Here is a 14,686-nt window from a genome sequence, read left to right as displayed (position 1 = left end):
GAGAACCTCAAGCAGACTCCCCTCGTTGCAGGGAGCTGGACACAGCCTTGCCCTCACAACCTTGAGATCATGACCTGAGCCAAAACCAAGTGTCTGACACTTAACCAAATAAGCCACCAGGTGCCCCCATTTGCTTTCTTTAATCAAAAATACTCTGTTTGGTTCTTTTTAAAAATGAGGTTGGTCTGAAAAAATTAGCTCCCAAAGACTGAACAGGACAAGTCATTTGTCAACAACATCTACTAAATACTGTGCCTTTCACTGGCAACTGTTCCAAATTGCAAGCAAGCCTAGAAGGAGTGTTTAAATCATAACAGGAGTTTCTAAACAATTCATTAACTGAATTACCAAATTATATTCATTTATGGAAACACCTTCAGTCCTGCTTAATTGCTCAATTAACATTTTTATATGCTGAAAAAGAATAATAGCATTTAACTAAAAATATATGTTCTAAAATGAAATATGACCTAGCTAGATTATTAACATAGCCCAAATCTACTTCATTTTGTACCATGATGCTAGTCAAATATTTTAGGTTTGAATGCTGAAAAGTCTTCCAAGTTATCAGGGCCAAAACCAAGGAGAAAGGGCTCACCAAATGTGAAATGAAAGAGAATACCTCATCTTTTCCTGTGAGCAAAGTATTTTCCAGAATTACTCCTGTCTCTGGAACTAGCACTTTGACTCGATATTGGTTAATGATTCCATTTGGTTGTCGTGGTTTCTTCCAGGTAATACGTATTTGTGTAGCTTCTACTTCTGCAAGTTGTAAATCAAATATTGCACCTGGAACTAAAACAAAATGAATAAGGAGGGAAGAATTTAAAAGTATACTTTTAAATTTTAAAAATTCTCTAAATTCTTAGCTCACCATTTAAGATCTGTAAGAAAGTCTATTAGAAAATAGACTAAGACAATTTAATATTTATTAACAATTAAATATGTGTAAGATTCTTTAAAGATAGAGATAAATTGCTACAGACTGTTCTCAAAAATGTAAATAAGAAATAGGATAACATGGAGAAATTTCCTCAAATCAAAATGTCATAATATTTGTTTGAAACAAATTCATTAATCAAAATAACTTCTCAGAGAAAGCTGTTTAGGGATGATTAATGCCCAGGAGAAACCTTGAAAGCTTTATAAAATTATAACAACATATCAAAAAATAACATCCAGAAGACTTTGTATGAAATGAAATGTAGTTGGTAAATTCAATTAGGCTATCTTCCAACTAATTACATGAGATTGCTTGAAGAGTTGATTGATTTTGGTCTGCTAAGTTTACAAATGAATTATGTGAGTCTCTAATTTCAGGTACCCTTACTCTTTTCAGTAATAAAGAGAAACAGAAACAAACTAACAACTGGTTTACAACTAAGCACCAAGCACTTATGTAAATTCTAGTTAGTAAGTGACCAAGAGTGACATCTGATAAACCTCCCAGTACCACAGGAGTATTAACAGATCAAGGATAAACATGCCCAGGGCTTTTGTCTACTTTTTGTTTATAGCTAGTGTGATTATGAATAGCCAATTAACCCATCCCTAAGTTTGCTAATCTATAAAATGGGTAAAATTATATTGTTCTTATTACTATGCAAGGTTACCATAAGGAATCTTGAATGAAATGCTCAAGAAAGAAAATAATATAATTCCTTATGGTCAAGATATAGTAAAATATCAAATTCATTTCCTTAAGCTATTTCACATTAGTATGGTTTTAGCAAATATCATTTAGAACAGAGGCACTTTAGGGATATAATATAAATAGAGAACAACCCTTTTCCCTTTTAAGATAACAGAAAGGAATTGAAAATTAACATCACAACTCTTGTAAATATTATTTAAAATTAGTGAACATAATTATGCTTACCTCAACCATACAGGAAACTGAATGGAGTTTTCATTCCAGAGATTGAGTTTTTTTCTTTGTCTCTATGAAGTAATCATTTAAAAAGCCCCCTAGATATTGTAACAATATAAATATTTCTAAATGTTTTTAAATAGTTAATGGCTAGGTGAATGAATGAGTCATTCTTGCCTAAGATTTTCATTACTACTGCAGCCAAGATTTTCGTGTCCAGCATGTAGTAACACCTGTGCTCAAAATTGGGATATAAACATGAAAGTACAACTATAATTTAATTCTTTAAATCTCCTTTCTTTTTTTTTTACTCTTTTTTTTATTATATTATGTTAGTCTCCATACAGTACATCCCTAGTTTTTGATATAAAGTTCCATGATGCATTACTTGTGTATAACACCCAGTGCACCATGCAATACATGCCCTCCTTAATACCCATCACCAGCCTATCCCATTCCCCCACTCCCCTCCCCTCTGAAGCCCTCAGTTTGTTTCTGAGTCCATAGTCTCTCATGGTTCATTCCCCCTTCTGTTTACCCCCCCTTCTTCTTCCCTTTCTTCTCCTACTGATCTTCCTACTTCTATGTTCCATGAATGAGTGAAACCATATGATAATTGTCTTTCTCTGCTTGACTTATTTTGCTTAGCATTATCTCCTCCAGTCCCGTCCATGTTGCAGCAAATGTTGAGAAATCATTCTTTTTGATAGCTGAGTAATATTCCATTGTATATACGGACCACATCTTTTTAATCCAGTCATCTGTTGAAGGGCATCTTGGCTCCTTCCGTGATTTAGCTATTGTGGACAATGCTGCTATGAACATTGGGGTTCATATGGCCCTTCTCTTCACTACGTCTGTATCTTTGGGGTAAATACCCAGTAGCGCAATTGCTATATCATAGGGTACCTCAATTTTAAACTTTTTAAGGGACCTCCACACTGTTTTCCAAAGTGGCTGCACCAACTTGCATTCCCACCAACAATGTAAGAGGGATCCCCTTTCTCCACATCCTCTCCAACATTTGTTGTTTCCTGCCTTGTCAATTTTTGCCATTCTAACTGGCGTAAGGTGGTATTTCAATGTGGTTTTGATTTGAATTTCCAGGAACATGACAAGGATACCCACTCTTGCCATTATTATTCAACATAGTACTAGAAGTCCTTGCAACAGCAATCAGACAACAAAAAGGGATAAAAGGTATCCAAATCAGCAAAGAAGAAGTCAAACTGTCTCTCTTCCCAGATGACATGATACTTTATATGGAAAACCCAAAAGACTCCACCCCCAAACTACTAGAACTTATAGAGCAATTCAGTAATGTGGCGGGATACAAAATCAATGCTCCGAAATCAGTTGCACTTCCATACACAAACAATGAGACTGAAGAAAGAGAAATTAGGGAATCAATTCCATTGACAATAGCACCAAAAATCATACGTCATCTCAGAATTAACTTAACCAGAGATGTAAAGGATCTATAGTCTCGAAACTACAAATCACTCTTGAAAGACATTGAGGAAGACACAAAAAGATGGGAAAATATTCCATGCTCATGGATCGGAAGAATAAACATAGTTAAAATGTCTATGCTATTCAGAGCAATCTACACTTTCAATGCCATCCCAATCAAAATACCAATGACATTTTTCAAAGAACTGGAACAAACAGCTCTTAAATTTGTGTGGAACCAGAAAAGGCCCCGAATTGCCAAGGAATTGTTGAAAAGGAAAAACAAAGCTTGGGGCATCACAATGCCAGATTTCAAGCTATACTACAAAGCTGTGATCACAAAGACAGCATGGTACTGGCACAAAAACAGACACACAGACCAATAGAACAGAATAGAGAACCCAGAAATGGACCCTCGGCTCTTTGGGCAACTAATCTTTGACAAAGCGGGAAAAAACATCCAGTGAAAAAAGTCCCTTCAATAAATGGTGCTGGGAAAATTGGACAGCTACATGCAAAAGAATGAAACTTGACCACTCTCTCACACCATACACAAAGATAAACTCCAAATGGATGAAAGACCTCGATGTGAGACAGGAATCCATCAAAATCCTAGAGGAGAACATAGGCAGCAACCTCTATGACATTGGCCACAGCAACTTTTTTCATGACACATCTCCAAAGGCAAGAGAAACAAAAGAAAAAATGAACTTGTGGGACTTCATCAAGATAAAAAGCTTCTGCACAGCCAAGGAAACAGTCAAAAAAACCTAAGAGGCAGTCCACGGAATGCGAGGGGATATTTGCAAATGATACTACAGATAAAAGACTGGTATCAAGATCTACAAAGAACTCAAATTCAATAAACAAGAAATAAATCTCCTTTTCTAAAAACATTTCTATATTTCTGTATTTAGAAGGATAACTCTTTAGATTCATCTCTCCCCACAGAATTTCTAATCTGAAGGAAAATCAGTTTGACCTTTGAAGGGTGGAGGGAAGAGTTCTGGACTAGGACCCCATAATCATTGATTCACTCTTTCATCATTCAACAGACTGAGCACTCATCTTTTGGTCTTTGTTCTAGGCACTTGAGGACTGAGTGAGAAATAAGATCAATTAAAAACCTTTTGCACAGGTCACCTCTGGTATAAGTATATATAAAATATATATTGTCCCTGACGTATATTGTCCTTATGTTTCTATCATCATAGTTACCAACACACATTTTTTCAAAGGCAGAGCAACTTTCCAATCAACTGTGTACTATGAAAATAACACAGCCATTTAATCCTTTCTTTTACATTCCACCTTTCTTGTACATTTTATTTTAGAGTTTCTATGTAGACAAAGCCTTGGTCAATATTGTATAACACAATTCATGGAAGAGATCTGGCATTTTTCCGTTTAATTTGAATTTGTGTAGAATCTCAACTAAAGAAACAAATTTAAGGACTACATTGATCAGATTAACAGGTAAGGAGGGGCGCCTGGGTGGCATAGCGGTTAAGCGTCTGCCTTCAGCTCAGGGTGTGATCCCGGCGTATGGGATCGAGCCCCACATCAGGCTCCTCTGCTATGAGCCTGCTTCTTCCTCTCCCACNTCCCACTCCCCCTGCTTGTGCCCTCTCTCGCTGGCTGTCTCTATCTCTGTCAAATAAAAAAAAAAAAAAAGATTAACAGGTAAGGAAACCCTCAAAAAAAATTAGTAGTGTCACTTCCATTTGGTATAACACATTAATCTAGTAGAATAGCAAAAACTACCCAGTATAGCAAAAAGAAAAAAAAAAGTATGTATATGTGTGTGTATATATGTATATGTAGTTTTTTTATCTTTAAACTTTTGCAGTTTATCTTCTTTTCTTTGTCTTCTAATTTATAAGATATTTCTTTATCTTCTAATTTATGAGATAGTTTATCTTCTGATTTTTTTAGTTTATATTCTAAGATATTTTCTTTATCTTCTGATTTTTTTAGCTTCTTTATCTTCTAATTTATAAGACATTTTTCAATATAATTTAATAAATGTTGCTCTATGACAATAATGCCTTGAATTATAGTTCAAGTAAAGATTAAATTGTTCTATATTACCCTAAAAATGTACCCTAAACCTGGATAAGAACAACTGTAAAGCTATCTCTCTCTCTCTCTTTTTCAATGAAAGAAGAAAAATCTTGGGGGATAAAGGAAATGACTCCATTTGTCCTTGTCTTTGTCCTTAGAAAGATACTTGATCTGTTATACCATAAATTCTTATGAGGAAACCAGAGAAGTATGGATTAAATCAACTCCTTTAATATTGATACCGAATTAACTAAAGAAAATCAAATACACAAGGCAATTATTCATGGTTCAGCATCAGTTCTGAGGTGTTGTCCACAGGGATTACCTAAGAATCATTCTCAAGTCAATACATCTATAAATTTTATTAATAAATGAGAAACAGAATAGACATATAAAGGATAAATAATATTCCAAATGAGTTTAAGCTTTCAAATGAAAAAGTATTAGAAAAAATAAAATTGAGACAAATGGCACTGGAGCAAAGAAAATACATTAAAATAAAATTTCCCATTATGTAGGGTGCCTGGGTGGCTCACTTGGTTGAGCACCTGACTCTCGGTTTCAACTCAGGTCATGAACTTAGGGCCATGAACTTAGGCTCCTTGGATCCAGCCCTTTGTCAGGCTCTGTGCTCAGTGGGGAGTCTGCCTAATGTTCTCTCTCTCTCCCCTGTCCCTCCCCTGGCTCTTTCTGTATCTCTCTCTCTCTCAAATAAATAAATCTTTTAAAAAATAAAATAAAATAAATTTTGTCACTATCTAGCAAATTAAACGAACTTGTTAAATTTTAATTAAATTAAATTTGAAAAAAATCTATTGACAAATAAAAGTCATTGAGAACCCTGAAAAGTTGAGTCTCTCAGTGATTTCCCTACAAAAGATTATACTATTTGCAGAAAGTAGCAAGTTGAAGGACAAAAGTCTTCACTTCCATAGTCTGTTTATGGAAGAATAAATATGGATTTCAATACTCTGTTTGCTTTTAAAAAATGATGTTAACCTTCTTATGAGATATTTGATACTAGTAACAGAAAAGTTATTAGGGGGTATTGAAGCAATAAAGTTTTACTTAAGATTTGTTTAACCCCCCCATGCAAATAATAAGAAAATGCTGGTGCTTATGTAATATACAATAGCACTGTCTCATTTTGGGATAGGTAATTCCACAACACTTTGTAACATTGAAAATTATTAAATTATTATTGTTTTCCAAAACCATCTCATCTTCATACCTATGTAGAAATCTGTTCAGTAAAATATTAACAGATATGTAGGAATATTATGAAATGTATAAGAGTACTGCTATCACAACATGATGTTGATTTTCTTTGATGATCAAAGTAGACTATGGACCATAACATTCTAAGTGTTAATGAAATCAGCCCCAAATACTGCAATAGCTTATATCTTTATCTGTAAGAGGTCAACATTTTTCTTTGAATATTTGGAGATTTGTTAGAACACTAGTTGTTTTAAAAAACATTAATTTAAAAATTGGTCCTAGTGTATTTTTAAATAGACTATAGTCTAGGTTTAAATATGGAGAAGAAAATAAATTGAGTAGCCTTAATTAGAATACAAAGAACCCTGCTGTATTAATAAATGAAAAAATTAAGTTCTCAATTTTAACTGACAGTATATAGTTCTAGTGAGTTATTAGATTGTTCTCATATAGTTTCAAGAGTCCCTTATTGCAAAGTTTTAATTAGCAGGACTAGGACTAATTAGTGTTGTCAGAAGTTCAAAGCTACATTTACTGCATTTGCCAGAGCATTTCATTGAAGCCCTTCCTAAGTCTGAACTATCCCAAGAGAACTCCATGGAGGAAGGTTGGCATGCAGAGATAAGAACCACGCCATTTCTGCCCTTAGCGGAGCCTACCTGCTATCCATGGAACCTCCTGAGAGCCACCTGGATATGGTCAGCAGGGTAGTAAGACAAAACTCAGGTAATTGTTTACTACATAAGGCAAAGAGAGTCATTTGTTCAAAATAATTTTGTGTGAAAAATAAGCCATGTGAAATATATTGAACAACGTCCTTAAAATTTTATTTATTATTTTGTGAATGAAGAAAGACACAAAAATAAAGAAAGGGGGACGAACTGTTTAAATGATGTCCAAAATCAACAGCATGACATCATATTTGGCAATATATTACCTATTTCCCTATTTTTGCCAAATGCTATAGGCCAAGAATAATGACAATAAAACAATAATTTTTAATTTCAGATTCAGTTTAGGGACACCAAAACTGGCTTGATTTGAAGGAAGACAAAAATTCTGAATTTATTTAACTGTGTGACGTAAGAATAAAAATTAGTTGGTCAATTAAGCTGCTTGAGAAAATTCTATTAAAATCAAACTCAAGGACTCTAGTCTGATGAGGGCCAGGTCACTCTGCTGTTTTTGGTCACCATTCATAAAGCTGTCTAGCTTTCTAAGAAATGCTTACGAGCAGTTATTAGGTGAAGGGGAGATTTAAGGTGTAATGGAAAAGACATACAAAGCTAAGACTACTCTGACAGAAACATAATGGAAAAATGTTAATATGAAAAAATGAGAACATTTTGCTTGTAAGAATAAATCTCTTTCTTAATCTGTGTATTGAAATCATATATACATCAGCATTTTCATTTGAAATTGACATAAAACATTATTTTTACGTTTTTTCAACAGCAGAATATTCCTGATGGTTAATTGTTCTTTGAAGGGGAGAAGTACAAAATTCCCTAATAGCTGCTGCCCTCTAATGGTCAAATACTTGAGTGATTTATCTGAGGAACATATGCCCAATCTTTAGTTGCATGTACATGTGTGCACTTGCACACATGTGTGTATTTAATTTACAAGTTACTGTATGTTAGCTATCATACAAAATCTGGAAACTTTTCCAAGTGTTAACGTATTTGTAATAAAATTGTGATCTTCTCCATGACAGACTATGGACTCTGGGAAACAAACTGAGGGTTTCAGAGGGGAGGAGGGTGGGGGAATGGGATAGACTAGTGATGGGTAGTAAGGAGGGCACGTATTGCATGGTGCACTGGGTGTTATACGCAACTAATGAATCATCAAACTTAGCATCAGAAACCAGGGATGTACTGTATGGCGACTAACATACTATAATAAAAAAACATTTTAAAAAAATTGTGATCTTCTCGAATAATTGCAATCCCTAAGTAAATAGGAAGACATTGTAGCAAGTTTGACATGGGCCAGGAAAATATGTTGTGAGACAATGCGGGAACATTTTTTAAACATCTAAAATTGCGATGCTTAATACATGCAAACAAAAACTTTCTTTAGGGGAGCTATTGTTTCAATTATTTCAGGATGTGCTGGTAAGTTTGTATTATGCACCCTCTCGGAATCCTCACTTGCTTAAAATACCCTTTTGTTTACAAACACATTTTGTTAGAGGCACTGGGGATATATGGATTCCCCTAAACATCATTCTGTGAGAAAAATATATTCTACATTGAATGATGTGAGTCAAACAATGTTAAATGTGTGTTTCCCTCAACCTCTTGAGGTTTTGCCAATCTTCACTGAGTCTCAAACAGACTAATACTACATGTAGTACTTCCTAATCTTTCTTGATCTCCAGTTCCTCTATGAAGCAGACTGTGGGTATAATGTTCTGAGGAACACATGTATGGAGCGCATTAGGTAGTAATCTGATAAGGAAATAGCATGAATTAAGTAAATATAAACCAAATAGCTTCTAATATAATGTTTAACCAATGCAATAAAACCCACAAGCAGAGTAAAACATCTTATGAACACACTGAAGAAGATGTTCTTACCTTCTGGAGGAGTGAATACTGAAATATTTGATTTGGGTCCAATTCCTGCACTGGTCTCAGCTGCAACATAGACATCATACACTGTAAATGGTGTTAGGTTAGTGAACGCAAACTTAAGGTCTTTCGTGCTATTATCCAAAATCTGACCTGCAAAAATCAAAAGATAACTGTGGATTATTTTCTCATTAGGCATGTACTCATTCTCACAGTTAAGTAGAGAGTCAAGAATAGCAATTAATGTTTGTTATTATAATTTTAAAACATTATAATTACAATTATTACAAGTTTCAAACATTTAGTTTAGTGGTACATTGATATCAGGTTAATTAAAATAATGGAAAGAACATGAAAATCTTCTGGTATTCAAAATAACTTATCAAATCATAAAGCCCTATCCAATTACCATGTTATTTTTTGACATTTTTTTTTAAAGATTTTATTTATGTATTTGACAGAGATAGAGACAGCCAGCGAGAGAGGGAACACAAGCAGGGGGAGTGGGAGAGGAAGAAGCAGACTCATAGCAGAGGAGCCTGATGTGGGGCTCGATCCCAGAACACTGGGATCACGCCCTGAGCTGAAGGCAGATGCTTAACCGCTGTGCCACCCAGGCACCCCTATTTTTTGACATTTTTTAAAAAGAAAACATTAGATTTTGCTAATATTAAAATAGTGACAGTATTTTATACATAAATTTAATTAAAATGCTAAATATTCTCATTATCTTCTATAAAAAGACATGTTTAGAAAATATTTGTAGTTCAGCTTCTGAGCAAAACTCATCATCAAAATAAATAATAAAAAATAAATAGTCCATCGTCAAAATTCTTTTAATCCTCAACTTTACCTCTGATAATTCTTTCATCCCTTGCTGGAGCTGAAACCCGGCTCTCCCCTAAGAACACAGCTTCTGTTCTCTGCAGCCACCCCAACTGGTCTAATTTTTTCCTCGGTCATCAAGTGATGAGGCCTTCAGGTGTGCTGTGTGTTTCCCTAGCACCTCAGGGCCTAGTCTTAGACCAGCCCACCTCCCACCTTATAAAAGTTCACAGCTTTCAATCTCATGTCATGGATGGCTCCACTAGCCCTCCTTGTTGCCATGATCGATCCTCTAGGCCCAGGGTCACTCACCCTCATTCTAGATGGTTTAGTGCCTGCTTCAATGTCACTGTCTTCAGTACTACCATCTTGATTTGTGACTTCAGGATCCCTAGAAATGATTCTTAAAACACTCCCAGCTCTCCTCAAATAATCTAATCCACCACCCTATCTCAGCCACTCCCATAGACATCACTATTACGAGTAACTAAACCTTCCATGATCTCTATTTTGTGCATCTCTCTCCGACCATTCTTTCTTATCTCACTTATTCTAGAGCCCTGAAGCAACAATTCTTTAAGTTCACTGGGACCCCCAGTCCATTGGTCTTATGATTTATTTTATTTTATTCTGTTTGGTTTGGTCCCTCACCACTTGGTTTCCACTATTTATCCCTCCTCAGTGGCACTGTCAATTATAATCACTACCTTTACATAAGCCTTCCACTCCCTTGCCCTCCTCTTGTTGAAGGGAGCTGGAGAAAAACACAAATCCACTCTGATTGGTATGACTTTATTCACTACCACACCTCAAAGAAGCCCTGAATTGTGCTTAGCCCCCTACTCAACTTCCGTGGCCCAATCACTCTCTACTCTTCTGGTTGATTTCTTTCATAGAACCATAGGATCTCAGATTAGGAAAGAATTTTAGAGTTTACTTAATTGACTTCCAGCAATAATATTTGAACCCCTCAAAATATCTGACAAGGGGATGTCCAGGCTCTAATTGTTCACAAAGATGGAGAACTTGCTACATTATGAAGTTGTCTATTTTTAGAGAGCTCCAAATATTAGAAATGCATTCCTTGTTCTAAGCAGAAATTGAGCCCATTGTTCTTCATAAATATATTTGCAATTAAGTAAGTCAAGGTTCTCCTGTTCAAACATTTGAAGACATGTAAGTCCTCGAACACTTCTCTTCTTAGGAGTTATCTCATTCTTTCAGCTTATCCTCATGAAATATGGAACATGGACAATGTTTTGGAATCCGTATACTTATTGATGATTTTAAACAAGAAATTCAAAGAGCCTCACCTCCCTTATTGCTTTTCTATTATTTGTTTCAATTGTAGAATCTTATAAAAAAAGAGTATGACACTTTTAAGGAGTTTGATAATACTAACATATTTGGCATAATTCTTACTCCAAAAGATAAACACAAAACTGATTGAGACTTACCTGAAGGTCCATATAATTCAACTCTGTAGCTAAATTTCCCTGTTACTACACTAGGTGGGTCCCATGAAATTGAAAAGGACTTCCCTGTAATGTTGCCTGTTAAACAGTTTTGTGGTGGTCCTTCAGGCACTAAAATGGTTATAGAAAAAAATGAATAAATAATATATACTTAAAAATAAATGATCTAATTAAATACACACAATAAAACACAAAGGCAGAAAGAAAATAAAATATCACGCTATGAGCAAAGGGTTTTTTAACTTTAAAGAAAAGGAAAAATAAATGAATTAAAGAATTTACATAAGACATGCTGATCATCAGATGAGCTAGTTATTTGCAACAGTTACAAATTTAATATAATGCTGTATATGACTGCACAGCGTGTTTCATTCTCATTCCAATATTGCTCCTTGCACAGTTACATTGTCCTAATACACACTTATATATTGAATTCAACCAGGCCCAGGCGTCTGACTTGAAAAACACTCTCCCCCTAGTGGACACATGTAGAAGGATCAGGGAATTAACTCGACCTATATTACCTTATTGGCAAGGATCTTCACTTTCTGCATCAATATTTGTACTAGGTTCTGAGATTTATAACCGACAGTTAAAGATTCTAATGTACATTAGAATCTACAGATAGAAGACTCTAAGGTAACACTGGTAACATAAAAAATAATGACATTTTAAAATAGGTCTACTTTTCACAGATGTGTTCTTACATTTTACTTTCTTTTGATTGAAATGAAATATTCCAAATGTTTTTCTCAAGCCAAAGTTCTTGTCTGCTAAATTTCACTTTGTATTATCCTTATGAAATTATTTTTTAACTGTATAAGAAGTACGGAAGGAAGAAATGGTATGATTCAAAGATGACTATTTAAATCAAGAAAAATCTTCAAACTTCAGGTGATGAAAGGATAAAAGCTGACGGCTATGTCATCAGAAAAAAAAAAATACTGTGCTTTAGGGAAATTACCCCACCAGTAATAATTTCCAGTAACCTCAAATATTACCAATTGCAACTGAATGTCTGATACTACATATTTAATATTACCATATTAACTACATAACTTTACATGTACATCTAATACTATAATCCCATAATAGTAGTAATAGTAGTAATAATATCTAATTATACTCATTGAATCCTAACACCACCACCATAAAGGAGTTATTACTGCTGTCTCCATTTTTCATAAAGGGAAACTCCAGGGCAAAGATGATATAAGTAGGTTTTTTTTAAGTACTATTTTTGTCTAATACTGAAATGTGCATCACAAAGTATTTCTACCACTACAGGTGTTACTTCCATATTTGGTTATTACAGTATCAGTGAGAGGAGGGTACAGATGATTATAGGAGATGGAGAAGGGCAGAGATGATTATGAAAAATTACTCAAAGAAAAATCAAAGCTGATCATATGATCATGGTTATTAGCTCAAGAATCCATTCTTTCAAATCTCCTTTCTCATCATAGATGTTCACGTTAGTATTACAAAAGAATGCTGAAATTAAAGATGCTCCAGATGGTATACCCATGATCTGTGACTGGGGGGAAAGGTTACTGAAAGGGAAGGAAGGTTTTAACAAAAAAGATCTATATGAAAAAAATGACAAATTATTAGATAACTAATTTAATTCTTTTTTTTCTACATACACAAAAAATGAAATCATACCTGATTCTGGTGTTCTGACAATAGTACTATCAATATAACCTGCTTCATTTGTAACAGCAGAAACTTCAAAAAGATATGTTGTATAAGGTCTCAAATGTGTCACTACAAAACTGATAGGCTCTTTCCAAACAGAGCTTATCTTACTCCTCGACAACGTGCTTGACGAATATGTGGTACGTGATGGAGGCGTAACTCTACCAAGGGTTGGAGAAGGGCTGGTTGTACTCCATAAAAAAGATTCATTATTCTCCTAGTGAATAAAATAAATAGCAATAGAAAAATAATGTGGCATCTCTTGAGGAACATGAAAAGTTTAATTCATTTATTTTTCCTTTATAGCATAAATATTATTCTTAAATTTATGCGTATGTATGTATTCATTAAGATTTTAATAGATTGTTATCTATTCAAATTATGGACAAATTTGCTAGAGCTTAATTATACCAATTTATATCTATAGTTTTAGAACAGGATATATTTACTGCATCCTTTATACCTCCATATTTCTCATGAATAGGATTTCAAAAGCCTTAGAATAAAAGTAAAGCAACAGCAACATCATTAGGAAGAAATTTTAAAATTCATGTTAAAAGTGCAAGAACCGGGGCGCCTGGGTGGCACAGGGGTTAAGCGTCTGCCTTCGGCTCAGGGCCTGATCCCGGCGTTATGGTATCGAGCCCCACATCAGGCTCCTCTGCTATGAGCCTGCTTCTTCCTCTCCCACTCCCCCTGCTTGTGTTCCCACTCTCGCTGGCTGTCTCTCTCTCTCTCTCGAATGAATGAATAAATAAAATCTTTAAAAAAAAAAAAGTGCAAGAACCAATGAGATAAACTATTTTTCTTTTTGTGAAATTTCAAGCATAGGTCACTTTCTCACTGACAGTATCATTTTTTTTCTCATAAATACTCAAATGATAAAGCCAATAGCACATATGTTGTGTATGTGTATATATGTGCATGTATGTATGTTTGTGTGTGTATTAGAAATACAGCCTAATTTTAAAAAGGTTCTAAGACTTCTATAACTTATTTATTTATTTCTATTTCGTTCTGTTAGCCACTGTATAGTACATCATTAGTTTTTGATGTAGTGTTCACTGATTCTTTAGTTGCATATAACACCCAGTATTTAAAACAAAAGTAATTTTGTTTTTCCATCAATAATATCACAACGATCATATATATTATTTTTGATAAAACATTATTATGGTACTTCCAGGGATTTCCCATAAATGACTAGAGTCATAACAAATTCTTCACTAAAGATATGCACAACAAAAACAATCTACTTCCACAAACGTAACTTTTACTCTTGCCTTCCCTACCCCTCCTGTCACATGGAAATATTATCTTTTTTCCAGTGATATCCTATACTTTCCTATTTCAGGTCTTTATAAAATATCCACCACTAAAAATACTCCCCTCACACAATCTCCCCTGTCCTTACACCAAGGCTAATCCAAGGCCCATTAACTAATAATGGAGTGAAGGCTCCCTGCAAGATTTTTCTATCTCTTGAATTCTCAAACCCTTCT

At 34.6% G+C, this 14,686-nt stretch overlaps 1 protein-coding gene across 5 annotated transcripts in view; it reads right to left on the bottom strand.

Annotated features, from left to right (window-relative positions):
• The window catches only part of PTPRQ (protein tyrosine phosphatase receptor type Q), a 203,362-nt gene that overhangs the window by 178,871 nt on the left and 9,805 nt on the right, over positions 1–14,686 (bottom strand). For all 5 annotated transcript variants that reach the window (XM_034644219.1, XM_034644220.1, XM_034644221.1 and 2 more), the window contains exons 6-9: positions 13,152–13,401; positions 11,469–11,597; positions 9,193–9,339; positions 623–795 (exon numbers count right to left, since the gene is read on the bottom strand). In XM_034644219.1, the coding sequence (XP_034500110.1) occupies positions 623–795; positions 9,193–9,339; positions 11,469–11,597; positions 13,152–13,401 (699 nt within the window). The remainder of the gene's footprint in view (positions 1–622; positions 796–9,192; positions 9,340–11,468; positions 11,598–13,151; positions 13,402–14,686) is intronic.

This window comes from Ailuropoda melanoleuca, chromosome 15, assembly GCF_002007445.2.
Source record: "Ailuropoda melanoleuca isolate Jingjing chromosome 15, ASM200744v2, whole genome shotgun sequence".
Lineage (NCBI taxonomy): Eukaryota > Metazoa > Chordata > Mammalia > Carnivora > Ursidae > Ailuropoda > Ailuropoda melanoleuca.
This window is presented reverse-complemented; position numbering and strand designations above follow the sequence as displayed.